This window comes from Rissa tridactyla, chromosome 7 (assembly GCF_028500815.1).
Source record: "Rissa tridactyla isolate bRisTri1 chromosome 7, bRisTri1.patW.cur.20221130, whole genome shotgun sequence".
In the NCBI taxonomy this organism is placed as follows: domain Eukaryota; kingdom Metazoa; phylum Chordata; class Aves; order Charadriiformes; family Laridae; genus Rissa; species Rissa tridactyla.
In genome coordinates, this window is record NC_071472.1 from 50742957 (window position 1) to 50759649 (window position 16693).

The following is a 16693-nucleotide window of genomic DNA, read 5'->3' on the forward strand; positions in this document are numbered from 1 at the left end:
ACCTATTCCTATGTAAAAGTAACAGATGTACCTGTATTCATAATTTTACGTCTATATACATCTAACGTCACTGTGTTTTGAACTTTCTTCTGTCTGCTCAAAATTCAAGCTCCTCCCAAAACTTCAAAGCTGGAATTTTTAAAATTTCCAAGTTTTAATCAGTTTTCTGGTTAACCTACAAGATCTAAAGAAACATTAACGGACTATATCATAATAGCAAACGTAACTATCCGATAAAATTTACCTGTTTAGTTTGGGAACTTAATGTACTCTAAAATCCTACAAAAAAAGATAAACTGTACAATGTCCTCTAATGTTTAAAAAAATCTGGATTCTTCTAACCCCAGGAGGAAAAAAGAATTCCGATAGGAAAAACATTTAAATTAAAATCAGCCACCCTAAAAGAAAGTCACTCCGTTGAACTTCGAAGGGAGATTTTGTATCTTCTCAGTATAATGAGCACTACTGATATGCTTTGAAAACAATCCTGAATAGGAAAAGGTACTTGAATAAGACACTGTAAAGATATTCTTCCTGATAGTTCCATCATAAATTATTTCTACTGTTTAACGCAAGGAGTATTTGAACATCAGCCTTCACTTTAAAACCCAACTCTATTCCCACCTCAGTTCCAAAGGATTAGGATTTGATTATAAAAGTACGGTTAGAAGACAAAGTTCCATCATAAGCTGGATGACACGAGTATAATTTAACCCCCTGGCAATTGGGCTTGTAAGTTTTGGATTCTAACTGCTAATGAAATAGTAATTCAGCCAGCCGAACTCCACCTGGTTAGGACAACAGGTTAAGGATTAACTATAGACAGTTGTCTGCAATTAACAAAGAATCTCTTTTCATTTCAGGTAATACTAGCAACTATCTGCTACATGAGAGCATGGTTTATAGCATCCCTTCCAGTCCCTACCAACTTCAAGCACCTTTTTTTCCTTATTGAGAAATTCATACTCCTTCAGTTCTACAAAGTTTTACTCACTGAAGAAAATTCCAAAGCATTTAGAAGAATTGTAATAAAGTTTACAGGAATAAAATTTTGTTTTCCTTTCTAATGTTTAGGTAAGGTCTGTTGGTCTAGGGGAACTGAAGCAATAAACAACAATTTGCATTTGTTAATACACACAGACTATTAAAAATAAGACATCACATTGGTTTTATATAAAGTTAACAATTTTTTTTAAATGTAGCACTTACTCTGCTGTACCCTTTTATAATACATTTGTTTCATTCCATTCTGGGAAGCAATACTATTGAACATTGAATACTATTCCCTGCTCTGGCGCGGGGCTGGACTAGATGATCTCCAGAGGTCCCTTCCAACCCTATGATTCTATGAATTAGCTCTCCCAGAAATATACACAAGGAATAGTTTCAGGTGAAAACTGGTGTCGTGTCCCATTCTACTTCCCCTCTCCTCTTTTTATGTTCAATTTTACATGCCAATCTTCACTATCAACAGCCAGTTTTCCTTAAAAATATAATTCCAATTCCTTTCCTGAGCTGACTTCTTCAGAGAACGGTGACTATCCTTCACTCTATCCTACTTCATGCAATTGAGCTCAACCAGTAGAAGAAATGTGCATTAATCCAGAACTTTTTGGGCTATCTGATAAACCTAAAGCCCTGGAAAAAAAAAATCCCACCATTCAATTTTGCGGAAGTACTGCTAGCTGGATATCACTTTGGATCCAAATTCTTGAGCAAAAGACACATTTACAATAAAACCCATTTCCCCTAGCGTTATGGCGCGTGCAGTGCCATGCACCAGACAGCTCCTCAAATCTGATGCTCAGAGACTGGTGCATGCCCTTCTCTCATCTAGAATTGATCACTGCAGTGCTTTGTGCATTACCATATCTAAATATATACACTCAAACCTTTAGCTGCTTGCAAGTTGGCAGCTAGTGTTTCTATCCTGACTTAAAAATGTAGAGGTTTTCTGCAGTCTAATTAAAAAAAAATAGTTTAACACAACACTGATTTTTTGGAATTTAGTTATCAGTAATGGGATGTACTGCCTGTGATTCTATTATATTACATATTACCTTGAGCTTAAGGTAAAATCAAATACACTATTTTAATCTTAAGGAACATAATCCACTGTGAACATAATTCACTCTTGACACATTCTTTCCAATTTAATTTTGTATCATTTAGAATATAAAAATAATGACTTCCTGGAAATCATTTGGAGTAAATTGTAAGAGTTCCAGCTACACTGCAAACCAAGTATTTCCAAAATATCATTTCAGCATATCCTTCTAAAACAAAGAATTTCTAACTCCAGAAAGAGTGCTAAGTATTCTTTGAATGTAAATGTTTTTATACTAAAGTACAGTGTATTATATTTTACTAAGATAAAAAATGTTGTGGCTGAATAAGTGCTTCAAGAAAGTTATGCAAGCATTGAAAGAACATTGCAGTAGGCAGCCACCACTAATATAACCTTACGAGTCCTATAGGATGTGGGTTTTTTCCACCCAGGCTGTAATTAGGCACACACTGTAGACAACAAAGAAGTCTTTGGTTGTTCACTTATGCTCAGAACACATCTCTAAACCCAAAGCTGAGTCTGTTTGGGCTTTCAAGTGCAAACCTATGTTTTTCTTGTTTGATTTGGCATTACTAATAACCAGAATCCAGCTGTTTCTGGTACTTATTTATTCTGCGATACTTCATTTTGTTTCTTAGCTTCACAAAGCAGTCCCAAATAGCTCTAAAAGGTACGCATAAGATAAAGTAGTGACGATGGCTATTATCACTGGGAAGAAGTGTGCCAGCAACTGGGTGACTAACTAAGTGGCACGCCCAGACCACTAAAAAATAAGTGGTCTTACAAACTCGTCAATAATAAATGTTCTTTTTTGTAAGTAGAAAGAAAGTCCAGAAAAGCATTTTTCCGTATTCATTGGCTTTCTTTTCCTTTATGAATGCCTGGCTTCAACTACGAAGTGCCTATTCTAGTGGAACATCATCTGTCCATAAGACAAGTCCTGTTGAAGTCAAAAGGAAGGTAGCGTTGATGTGGGTAATTACACAGCAGTGCAAACAACAGGATGCTACTTTGCCCACCTGCTGAAAAATACAGAGTCTCAAATTCCTTTAATTGGAGGCACGTCAGGATACTATCTTTAGAAGGCACTTAGAAGTGTTTGCTAAAGTTAGACAAAGCTTGAATTATCAAGAGACTAATGTCCTCAGTATCCAGGAAGAGGTTCTGTTATGTCATAATTTCAAACCTCAAAATTTCAAGCTAATAAAGCAACATTAGCCTGGAAAAGGTTTACAATTTCACTCTCCGTTTAAGTGGGTAGTGTCATACACACAGTTACACTAAAGAAGGCAATGGGAATTAGAAAGGTGATATATTGCAGTCAATAATGATCTTGTGTGTGAAACACATTGCTTCATTATGTTATTATTTTACACTATAACTATCTTTATCTTTCCACTTATTTTCTGAAGTAATCTTTCGATCAATCCGAATGCCTTGAAGTAGTATTTTCCCAGTGTTTATCCTAGATCTTCACATTCAAACACCCCACAACAGTAAAGAGTCAGGAAGTAATTTCATTTTTATACAAATAACACAAGTTTTGGTGCATGAAAACAGGCAAGTGAAGATGGAAACATGTACTGTTGCTTGGCAGCGTATGAAGTTAATGAGCATTTTAACAATGCAATAGCCTCCTATAGCAATGTCAGACAAAAATTTAAAATATCTCTAGCATGATATTAACTTATTTAGAATGACATAAATGAGTCCACAAGACACGCTACACTGTTCCTCCTCTTACCTGTGTAGAAGGTAACTCAAAGTATGCAAATGGGACCGAGCGGAATCCAAGAGTAAACATGTAGAAAAAAAATATTTTGTGCGTATTTGGTGTTTTAAACATGACATAAAAATAAAGTACAACTCTTTCAATTAATATCCTACCTGAAGGTCTTTCACATTTGGAAACGGAATACCTATGGTTATAACTGCCCGGGCATTCTCATCACAGAAATCCAAGCCTTCACTAACTTTTCCTCTGCACACAGCTATAAGGAGTGCTCCATCTTGAACAAGCCAGAGAGGAATATACAAATCATTCCCAGTGATATCGGAAGAAAGTTTCACCAACATCTTCTAAAGTGCTAAATGTAATACATTATAATACACTGTGTATCAGTCTGGAAAAGGTGAGTGGATATAAAAATACAGACTTCTTTGTTAGAGGGATGAGATTAACTCCACACTTCTATCAATAATGTCGTGATTTTGCATATCAACTAGCAAAATAATTTTGCACTATATAATATAGTGGTACTTAATTATGCAAGAACCATATATATCTACAAAAAAATTTTAAATTTTAAACCTTAAATTTTGCACTCCAAAAATCATGCTATTTATTGTCTAACATACTATCATTCTTTATTCTCTCTACTAACATTTAAGTATTTTGAGAAGAAATGCTATAGTGGCTCTAATATAATATGGTAAATCACAGTTATGCAATGTACTTTAAGTTCGATTCTTTGAGAAGCCACTCTGCGCCCTGCTGGACACACAACTGCACATCCCTACACAGCTCACTGCCTTTTGAATATCACTATTCGGATTATGCATCCTCCTGTACTTCCCTATATCTGTATGCAACAACATAAATAGCAGTCAATTTTCCTCATTTATCACAATAGCTTATTAAGCTGAGGTTGACTTCACTGTTTATCCATGCCTTAATCTAATTGTTAAGCATGTTAAGAATCTTTTAAAAAAAAAAAACAAAAAACAAAAAACAAAACAACAAAACTTGAGGAGTCTGTATCAACTATTTTGTATACTTGAAGAACGTACCTTTTTCTCCTTTACATTTTATTGCATCATAGTATATTTTCAGCAGTTCATCAAAATCACTCTTTGCCCCTCCTTGAGGCTCCACAATGACTGTCTTAACCAGCTCCAGGTTCCTCCATAAGCCTGTGTGCATCCAGCGATCTTTTAATTTATCCAACAGCTGAAAACAAACAGAAAAATCCAGAAGAGCTGTCATGAAAGGTCAATCACTTGAACTGTTCAAATAAAGCACAAAAACAATTATTTTCGTGAAATTGTATTATCCAGTTTTTGTATTTATGAATACAAATTTCCCTACCATACAGTGTTCCACAGCTACGCAACACTTAGTAAACATGATAGCCACTAATTTTGCTAATTAGAAACAGTGCAGATTTGTGAGTTATCAAAGCAAAACTCTCTAAATTATGACCGTGGTCACTAAAGAATATCTTCTGGTATTCCAAAAAGCAAGAGAAATGTCATTCAAAGAAATTACCTGTTTTTCTGATTACCAAGTAAGAGATCCACAAGTAATACTGGAAACAAATTCTAAATTACTTTGAAACAAACCTGTATACTTTAAATTTCTACAATATTTCTGTATTTTAAAATTTACATAGATAAGTTGAGGCATTGACGTAGGAGCCTCCTCTGCTTCTTGAAGGGCCTCTCAGCTTTGTTATATCTACCAGATTCTGAACTGTGCACATTTCACTCCAAATCAGTAACGTGTTCAAATCTTGCATGCAAATAAGCTTGTTCCACATTTAGTGCAAAAATAATGAAAATATGTATTGCATTACAAAAAGCAAAGTCTAAAATTGCCACAGAAACTGAAGTCAGATGGGTGGGGGTCATTTTGCAGTTAGCAGTCATTCCATGCCCTTTGCTCATCAGTTTCTAAACTGAATTTCATCAAGAAAGGGAGCAAAAAAGTCACTGCTTCACCTGACGTGTTTGTTTGACGGTGCACAGCACTGCCCTCAAGACAAAAGCAAGGCAATCAACACATTTTAGAATGAACTGAGCAGATCTGGTTCAGTGGACAGAAGTAAATACATTATTTCACTCTCGCTGTTCATTAGCATGTCACTAACTGTTGTACAGTAGCGTTGCTGAGCTTCATATGTACAGAGATTTTAAATTCACACATTCTGTAATACGGGTTATGCTCTTAATTTGTCTGTACTTCCCTCAACTGCACTCACTTAAGACTTTCCCAGTATTTTGCTCCAGGCTACGTAAACTGCTCCATCTGGAACCTGCACTTGCCCCAGTTCGCTGCTCAAAAAGCCACAGCATCCCTTAACTCCAACCCACTTGGCTTTCTGATGCACTCCAGCCAAGATCTCAGGATCTGGAACAGTTAGATTGTTACAAAATTAATCTGTCCCGTGTCCAAATATACAGTTTAAGTGTTATTGTGAAGCAGAACTAATGGTAACTAGTTGTTGTCACCTTTGAGTTTACAGGGAGAATACCTGCAAATTTATAGTTTACAAGAACCCTTGCTATTTCATGTTCTCAGCATTAAAGGTCTGAGTGTTAACTCATTCTCTGATGTTCAGTATTTGGATTGGTTCCTTTTGAGGTACACGTGGTTCAGAGGGGACAAATACTATTTTATTCTTGAATTTTCACTAGTTTTGCTCAAGCTAGCAAATCTCAGGGAATTATAGTTGCTTACTACCTACACGACACCATTCTCAAGCAAGCACAGAGAGACCAAGTGATGACCAGTAGGAACAGTTTCCTACGCACGCAGATGTTACTGTAGAATAAATCATCTCTTCTAAATGTGTCTGTCCTACTGTTTGTCCCCTTCTCTACCAGCTCTGTCATTTCCTGGCAGCATCCTGTCTGTAATCTCTTTTTATATAAAAGGTCGTAATACTATGACCAAGCAATGACTGTCCATCTTGCCATCCACAGCCTGCCACTATGTCTTCAGTTCTTGGATATCATATGGAGATAATTCTGGTAAAGAAAAGAATCAAACAAATTATGCCTGTAAGTACATCCATTTGGGATCTGTTAGAGCTGCCAGTGACTGTAATATTATTAGCTTTCCAGATTTCATTCTTCCTGCTGTGAAAATAATGTCTGCCTGGGCATTCACTTAGCAGTCTATGCTAAACTCACTTCTAGCGCTGTCTGCTCTTTACCATGCAGTAAGATAATATAGGCAGGATATATTTGGGATACAACTGAATTTGGCATTCACGTACAAAAAAACTACCCATGCTTTGATTTCTAAGGGTCACTTGCTCCTCCTCCTATCATCTCAGCTACTGAAATCAACTGGTATTTTTCAAACACACCCTCATGAAGCATTCTTAGCAGAAAAATTGTTTTCTTGATTTAAGAGAACCAAAGTGTGTTGACAGTCTCAGAAAGGGCAAGATTCCTTACAAAAATTACTTAATCCCTTTAGTGCCACTGTATTTCTCTCCTATTTGAAAGGATTATAACTTAAATTCATATTTGGAAAGATGGCAGTAGAAAATCTTCCTCCAAATTCATAAGAAAACATCTTTTCTCTTTTGTGAGTTACCCAGTCCCTCTGGGTAAGGATCTATTAGACCATAATAGGTTCAGGTTCCTTGTTTAATTGGCAGCAACCTTCACAATAGAAAATCTACAATTTTTGATGGAAATGGGTGAATTATTCATGAAAATCTTTGGCAAGAATGGAACAATTCATTTAATTCACACAAAAGTTATTACCTCTTCCACTTAATGGAGTTTGCTAGATATGGAAACTTTCTTGTACCCAGGAAAGTATGCACAAACACACAAAATACCCATGCTATAGACACAGACACTAAACCAACAAGAATTATGGACATGACTGAATAGAAATAAATAAAATATAGAACACATACATGCCTCGTAAGAGCTAGGAATCAAGTGCGGGTTTCTCATAAAAAATTATTTCACTTTGGGTTGAAAAAGTGCAAATGGGAGCAAGATATAATGCCAGGAATCACAGGAAGCAACCATTAATGCCCACACTCAGTCACTTTTTCTACCCAAGGGAATAATAGTTTCTGCAGTGGAAGGCAGTCTGTGTATATTTTATTAAATCCCTTAAAAATGGATTCTCAAATGGTTTATTAACAAATGGCCTTCCTCCAGGAGAGCAGAAAATCTTGTTAGAAAGAATCTGTCATCTTCCCATGCACTGAAGGATGTTTACTTTGATAGCTCTTTCCTTTTTTTCCTTTCTGCAATTTAAAGACACCTGTAAGCTATGATCCATAGGAACTATGAGCTCAGTATTTAGATTCCCCATTCGCCTTTGTCAGCATCCTCTTTTTTAGGCAGCTTTTGAAGCACTCTTCAAGCTTGGGAATGGGGGAAACTGTTTTCTCAACATCTCTTGCCATTCTCTTGCACTCCTAGGCAAAATCCTCTCATTCTGTGTCCACGAAGGAAAAGCTTTGCCCCTTTCCATTTGCCGCTTTGTTTTATTCAGTGCCAAAAACTGCATTAGGGGTTCCCCGTGTCGTGAAGCAAGACCAAAGATTTGTTTAATGTATTTTACCCTAAGGCAAGTTCATTGTAATTTCCAGCATCTTAACGAAGTTGAGAAGTTAACTTGCAGCAATCAAGTTGCTGGGAATGCACATTTTCTGCAGTACTCATTACCTCCTGACAGTAATTTTCCAGGTAGCAATTACCTGAGGTGAGGGAGGGTCTAACAGAAAACACTGTAACATGATGAGTTACTTATTCTGGTTTACAGTTCCCTAGCTCTTGTCCTGCTACAAGCACCTGCTACTAAATTTCTTTACATGGAATATTCCTTAAATATTTTAGCATTGACTCACGTAATGAATGGATCTCACCTTGCCAGCAGAGTAAAATGGCATCACAGAAATAATCCCTCCATCAAAAAGTGCTTGGGAAAGCAATGGAACACTTAAAAACATGAAAGGATGCTCAAGAGCAGTACAGGACAAAAAGGATAATGGCCTAAGCAGCATCTGACAGCAGAGTAAAATAACTCTGGCTTTATTAGCTAGTTTAACAACTATTAACTATTTAATAATAACTGTCAGTTACAATTTCAAACTATATGCTGTCTTGTTACCCATACATTTATATAATGATAATTGAACAAAAGGTATTTCAAAGTGCCCAAAATTTACACAAATATCTTTTAACCCTCTTAAAGGTCTGCCATGATACACTAAAATCCCCACTTCTCCAAACTTTGGTATTTTTTCATCTTGTTTCTATGTAATATTTTTTTTAATGATATGAAGTTCCGTTTTTCATTGTTATTCCGATACGAAGGGTAGCTGGGGGGAGAAAGGAAACAGCCATTAGTTTTTTCATAATAAAAATCACAGTATTGGCACCACTGTTAGTGCAAAAAGTCAGAGATTCCCAAGGGACTAACATTGATCTAAAAGCCTTTTCCCAAGCAGAGCTCTTCATGTGTTTGCTACCAGAATTTTCTTTTTGAATAAGCACTGCTTCAAATCAAAGTGTGTCTTCAGTGGGCTGGAAACGTGTTTGAAGGGTCAAATAGAAGTTCTACATCCAGTCAGCACAAAACTTTAGAAATGGAAAATAGACCTCTATGGCCAACCCCGAGGCTGAGCAACAGGAGTGACTTCCCTAGACTCCGTTTTGGTAGAACTAAGAGGGCTGTGCTACACTTGGGACTAAAAGGGCAGTCACTTGCAGAAAACAGGGTTATCATCCAATCCACCAATACGTAAAAGTGACACACAAAGACGTACAGTGCTGCTATAATGATGTACTCCTACATCATCTTTTAAGTATCAGTCCATTAAGGTACATGCTACATACAGACACCAAAATTCTATTTACATGAAACGGAGTGAGGAAGAGGTGGCACCAGTTTTAGAAACAGCTAAAATCATGTCATACAAACATTTTCCCCTTGATTTCAAGGCTACGTTACATGGTACTGTGTTTTGGTTTTTTTTAAATGTAATATAGAGATATACATCTTAAGATCATTTCCAGCTATGGTTTGTAAAACCTGAAATGTCTCAAGAAACACGAAACAGAAAATACTGGCCTGGGCCATTCCCTGCTGAATACATAAAACGTACCTGAATACCTACCTGATTAGAGAAAGTATTTCCAAAGGGAATCTAGACTAAACTAGAACACTACAGACATGTAGATTAGGGACTTCAGACATGGAATAAAAGGAGCCCCCAAAGCTCTGGCAGATGGAGAAGAATATACTTTTACATCTACAAAACTGAAATACATCATGCTATTTTCCTAGTACACAGACTAGGGAAATTACAGATTATCTCATTAAACAGTTTCTTTTTCTATATAACTTTGGAACTGTCTTACAGATTTATTCTTTTTTAACTTTGCAATACCAAAAAACATTTTAAAAAGCTGCAGATATATGTGCCCACATCCAGCTGCACCTCTCTCCTCATACAGGATGAGCAACTGTTTTGGCAACCATAATTCGATTCAGAGAGACAAGAGAACCTGCCAAGTTGAATTGTGCTCTTCTAGCCCTTTCACAGTCCTACGTTGTGAAAAAGGCCATAAATTCCCCATGCAGGCAAAGTCAACTGCAAAGTAAGGAAAATGCATCCAAAGGCAATTCCAACTGCCTAGAAATCCAGCTAGGATGAGGGAACAAAACTAAAACCTACTCATTTAAATAAAACAACAAAACTTTTTCCAACACATGGTGCTCTAATTTTAGAACTAGCACTCCTTCCACTCTCATCTGACTCAAACTTAGGAAAATGAAACAGGTATCCCTGCATATTTTAAACATACATTAATAAGGTCTTATACCTTTCCAAAGTATGCAACACTTAATGTCTTACCAGCATTTCAATTTCAATAACACATTATAAAAGAGAACAAATACATCATAAAATAGACCGTGGGAGATGCAAATCTCCAAGTGGTGGTATTGTAAGTGATTCAGTCACCAAAAAAAGCTAAATAACTTAGAGACTGTACTCCAAACATCTAACAATAAAACTTAATAGTATTAAATAATTTTGCTCTTTGCAAAATTTTTTAATTAGGTTTTTCATCTGTCATTAAGAATGCGCATGAATCAAAGTCTTTTAAAAACATACTATTTAAGATAGACCTCACCAGCAGTGTGCCTAACATTTTAAATAGCTTTTCTTTAAATTTTATACTAGATGTAAATGTAACTTATACCTTCTTCAGTACAGAAGACTTTAATTTCTATATCTTTCCCCTCCTCTTCTTCCACTGATCTCATAAACTCTGTTTTGCTTCAAGACATTGAGTAACTCAGTCCTTCAGCGAGTGCTTTTATCTTATCTAAGCAACAGGAGGAAGCAGTGCAGTGGAGGAGGCAGAGGAGTGCAAATACCTAATTTATACATTGAGTCTTATCAAATGTTTTTGCTTCAATGCACTGCTTGTATCTTGACAGAAAAGTAACAGGTGTCAAAACCAAACAAATAAGAGGCCTTTCCCCCCCCCGCATCTACTGAAAACCCTTGCATTCAGAGAGAATGCAGTTTTCTTGTCTTACTACAAAATGTTTCCCACCATTTGGACTGTCTGCCAAACCAAAAATAGTACACGTTGCTTTATATATCACAGGACAACTCAACCAGCATCTCCATCAGCTGCCTCCTCTCTTCCTTTCAATAAAAAAAATAAAAAATTAAAAAAAAAAAATCTATACACTCTGACAGATCTTTCTGCAAATTTAAGCTATTAGGATGGAGGACATCACATTTTCCACTAAAGTAATCCTCTGATGATCTCAAGGCACAGATGTTTTTATAATGTATCTAATTCCATAGGTATTGCATTACCTTTAATAAGTTTCCAGGATGATGCAGTTTGCTGAGTCAGCTGGTTAGCTACAGCTGGAACGTTTTGTTCAAACCACTCTCCCACTGGTCTCAAAGCTCTGGTCTGTTCAGCGTGATGGTTAATTACCTGGTTGAATGTTCGACTTCTATTATGAACGAATGAAACTCTCTCTCTATTAGTGATAATCCCAAAATATATTCAGTCATTAAATAAATGCATTTAGTACATTGCTTAAACACTAGTGGCCTTAAATTCATGTTATTTCAAAGTAACCCTGAAGAATGTATCCAGCCAGACTCCACCCACTTTTTTCACATCACTTACATACTGTTATTCCAGGCTCGTATTAAACTAACTTCTTCAAGAACTGAGATGTTTTGCAAAAGTACAGAATTAACGAAAGTTATTCGATAGTCTCTGAACTAAAAGAGTTGCCAAGCCTCTGTACTAAATGACCCAGAATCCTGAATGTAACTGACCTCCAGGACTATTGGAACTCTTCAATTTGGGGGAAACAACAGTTTACCATGTCAATGTGGTGGCATAGGATCAGTAATTAATTCTATTTCCATCTTTAGTAAAAAAAAACAAACAAAAACAAACAAACAAAAAAACCCAACCAAAAACCCAACCAAAAAAGTCCTTTGAGGTTAAAAGTGAGCACAAAGGAAATAGCAGAAGGAAGAAATCAAAGAGAGTAATGAAATGGGAATAAAAGATTGAAGGGAAAAGAGAGAAGTGCCTAGGATTCAGGTGAAATGAAAAAGCCGAGTTGCCCTCCAAAAACGAGGGAAAATATTTGGGCCAACTAACCAATAAGTAATTATGTCCATTATCCAAATCTTTAAAATAAATTTGGAAATAGCACTCTAGATCTATTAAAAAATAGTACTATAAAAAGCACAATGTCCCTTAATAAGAATGAAAGGTCACATGTATGAAAAGAAAGCAATGAAACCCAGTAACATTTATCAGTATGACCAAAAATATTACATGCTTTCAAAAGGACTGAAAGAACATGCACCTTTTAGCCACAAGTCATTTACCAAATTGGCCGAGCTAATTTACATTTCATCTTTTTTTCCTTTTTTTTCTCCTTAATCAACCTGTACACCTTTTCAACTGTCATTTCATTCTTCATCACATTCCTCACCAAAAAACAAAAAACCTCAATTTTGCTTGACACCCAGACATTTGCACCGCACTAGGCTGGAACTACACCAGCCAAGAATAACTTAGTCCATTGAATTATTTAAGCAGTTGTTCGCACTCAATTAGATTTTCATGAAAGGTTAAGCAATAGACTGATTCGCAGAAACCTCTTCATGTTTATGGGAGGTATCTAACATAACACAAGGAGGTATTTAAAATTCATTCTTTTGAATGACTAAGTGGATACAAAATACTAAAGTATCTATTTAAAAAAAAAAGTATTTTAAACTTCAAATTCCACTTTCTCCATTTCTAATTAAAACACATTTCATTTAAGGAGAACATGAAAATATGTCCTTTGTGAAGTAAAATCTACTTTCAAAATAGAACATTAATTTCCCACTGTTAATGGGAAACTGGAGAAAAATACCAAATGCCCATCTAAATACGCACAGGTAATCTTTTCTTTATGTGCCAAAAAATAAACTGATTTAATGGAGCATTTTAATGGAAACAGGCCACACAAAGATGCTATTCTTATCGAGGAGAGGCTATGCCTCCTTTCTACTGCACATTTCCCCAACTATTTATTATCATCGTGGGGCTACAACCAGCAATGCCCAGAAGTGTTCTTTTGAACCAGACTTGCTTTACAGAGCACTAACTCCAGATCAATTTCTGTCTGATTTCCTTTCCCAAAGTGTTACAGAGCCTCTGTAATGAAAAGCTCCACAACTGCAAAACAGAAAATATATTAAAAAATTATTAAACATTTTTTCTGCCAGCAGGAAAAAGAAAGCATTCTATTGTAAAACCAATAATTAAAGAATACAGGGAATATAATATGTTCAGACTTTGATTTCTTTTTTTAAGGAATATGAAGACCAGGCAAGGCATAGAGGAATTTTAATGTGGAAAGACCTTAGAGGAGCACTGAAATAAAAGTAGACATTGGAAGGAATGAGACCAGAGTGTATGCTCACCTAAGTACAACTTCCAGAGGAAAACACACGTTCCTCACTTTTTTCAGAACCTCTCCTTTTCAGCTGATGAGGAAGATTTTCTAATGTGTATTTAACTGCTAACCCTTAACGTCTGTTACCGCAAAAAATCAAATCAAGTGCATAAAACAAGAGCATGTATATTTAAAGCAGAGGTGGTTAAAAGGAAAGTGATTTTAAAAACTTAAGCTTACACAGATAGTCATGATTCCAAAATTAAAACAAAATTGCTGAAGTTGCTCAATGCTCAGCAGGTCATTATTTTCTATAAGAAAACCTAAATTTTATTGGAAAGCCTTTAACAGTCCAGAGATGGAATCCAGGAAGTTGTGAAGGGACCTTGACGCAATCACAAATTTATTTAGTTTACATTTCTTCCAGAGTTACGAAGAAAGATCATACAGCCTTTTAATTTTCCTAACAGGTAGTCTAGATCATGGAGTCTTTCCTCAACACAACTCCCAGGAGAAAGTCACCCTCAGTTGGAAATCTGTGTCATCACTACATGTGCTATTTCAAGAGATTTTTCACTTAGATCTCTCTCATCATTTCTTCACAACAGCAAATCAGCTTGAAGAATAAAACTTTAAAGCCAAGTGTCTGTGATTTTCAAGAACTTGTGTGGAAAAATTGTCTTTTTAAGTTTGGAAGTACTGATTTTGTCAAGGAAAATTTTAAACAAACATGATAGACAAACATTTAGGACTCCTGTGTTGAGATACCTACGTACGCTAGTAAACCTGGGGTAAAATCTGTGCTAGCCCAAACAGGCTTGGCAGACATACTGGGGGGAAGGGGGGGAGGCTGGGAAAGAAAAAAAGAAAAATTAGATAAAGGCTACCATGCAACTCAACTACATAATTAAACTAAACCCTGAACATGGTGAAAAACTCTGTATTATGAACAAGATTCTGATCACCATGTGCACACTCCAGCACAATCAAAGGTGAATAATTCATAATCATTTTCAAAGAAAAAGTATGCATCACTCAACTTGGGGGAAACACAGGGGATTTCACTGGTATGATTTTTTCTTTAGGGACAACGACAAAGTGCCGCTCACCAGCAGGAAACTGAAGCACTGAACTGTGTTCCATGTGCCATAAATCAACACTGCAGCCTACAGGATGTCTCTCTGGTACCAACATGCCATCAATTTTTCAATAACCTCCTTAAATAATGGAATATGTGAACGGCGACAACAGTAATGAAAAATGAAATGTTTTGCACGCCAAAGACTCTAGAATAACATGGTTAATACGTTGCTTCTACAGTTAAATAAGTTTTTTAATATAAAATCTTTTCCCAAAAACCCCAACATGTTTTACCACAAAATCTGGATAGCCTTTGAAGTATTCAGGCTTTGAGCTCCATCGCAGCTGTTTCTAAACAACCTGGTTCAAAACAGGGTTTCTTTTGTGGTTTTAAAATTAACCAAGACAACAGCTTTCTGTGTTACAAGAACTGCTTGTACATTCACCCTTGGCTATCATTACACTTTCACGTTCCGTTGAGACAGCAATCTTTCAAGCAAAGAAAGCTCTCCAGAAAAAATTCTTTTTAACAGTATTATTTAGATCCTGGTCCGGAATCAAATACGAAACTATTAACAGCACATGAATGAAGTCAGCATCCTGCTGTCCTCTTCTTCACCAGTCAAAACCCAAGCTCAGTCATCTTTGACCTCTTTTTTTCCAGAACAAAGAAGAAGGGAAAAAAAAAAAAAAAAAAAAAAAAAAAGAGTAGGTTGTCTTAGCGGCCCATCAGTAGTGAGGCACAGAACCATCTGCAGAAACGCATTCAAAGAGACGTGCGGTGTGGTCCTAGGCATGAGGCCGACCAACCTGACAACGCTCATAGAGTGAACGGGGGCAGGCAGATGCCTGTCACGGGGAACTGACTCCACGAGTGGAAGACTAACAGGTTAACAGGTTTTTAGCTTTTAGTCTTCTATTAACACTAGCAGAGAAAATATGTTCAAATTTATAGAAGGCATTTTATACCTGTAGTTATTAAATAATTTTAAGAAATGTTAATATTCCCTCTACTTTCTCAGAAGGGTTAGTCATTTTTCCCTTGTTATACAGAATATCAGTGCATGTAAAAGAACTAAGGCAATTTCTCAGCAACAACCATGTATGTTATGCACAATGTTTAGCTCTGAATAGGTATTTACATAATGACAAATTATGATAACAGGGAATGATATCAGCTCTGATTCTTCCAGACATCTAAAATTTCTCATGTGGGAAGCAGGATCACAAAACAGAAAAATCAGTACAATTCCAGACCTCAGTCAAAGAATGAAGCAAATGTTAAAAAACAGAAATGCAAAGCGATAAATCTTTCCACAATCATGACAATGTGGATGATGACCCTCACCAGTGTCACCAGGATTAGAAACATGTACTTCAGTCAGCAGTAATTAAGGGGGGAACAAGAAGCAATTAATCTCACACCACAAGAAGCTCTTCAATGACTTTACTGAATGAAAATTCCACAGCAATCTGCCAAAGTTAACTAAGTATATAACATTTCTATAGCAAACGAGAGATAAGATAGTGTTCTGTAGATAAAACAGCATGAATAATAAGAATGAATCGTGAATCTATCCCACAAAAAGAATCTGATGGTGGGGAGGAAAGCCTGAAAGCAGGATCCCTGAACACAGTTTATCATAAATTTAGTGACCTCCCCAGAACTGTGCTAAATTATGCTAAGTAAGGATTAAGTATCCTTCCTTCTCAAGTGAAAAAGAATTGTCTGACCTCATGTAACTTCGACCATCTTTTGTCCCACAGTAAATGCTTGATGTATCTTCACTATACATACTACACAATATTAAAAAATAAATAAAGAAAGAAAAACACAC

General features: G+C 36.2%; 1 protein-coding gene across 5 annotated transcripts in view; it reads right to left on the minus strand.

Moving 5' to 3' along the window:
* The window catches only part of BRIP1 (BRCA1 interacting helicase 1), a 118177-nt gene that overhangs the window by 71394 nt on the left and 30090 nt on the right, over nt 1-16693 (minus strand). For all 5 annotated transcript variants that reach the window (XR_008467710.1, XM_054209008.1, XM_054209010.1 and 2 more), the window contains exons 15-16: nt 4859-5018; nt 3956-4077 (exon numbers count right to left, since the gene is read on the minus strand). Coding sequence is in view for 4 of the 5 variants with exons in the window: in XM_054209008.1 (XP_054064983.1) it covers nt 3956-4077; nt 4859-5018 (282 nt within the window). In the remaining variant the exon portion in view is untranslated. The remainder of the gene's footprint in view (nt 1-3955; nt 4078-4858; nt 5019-16693) is intronic.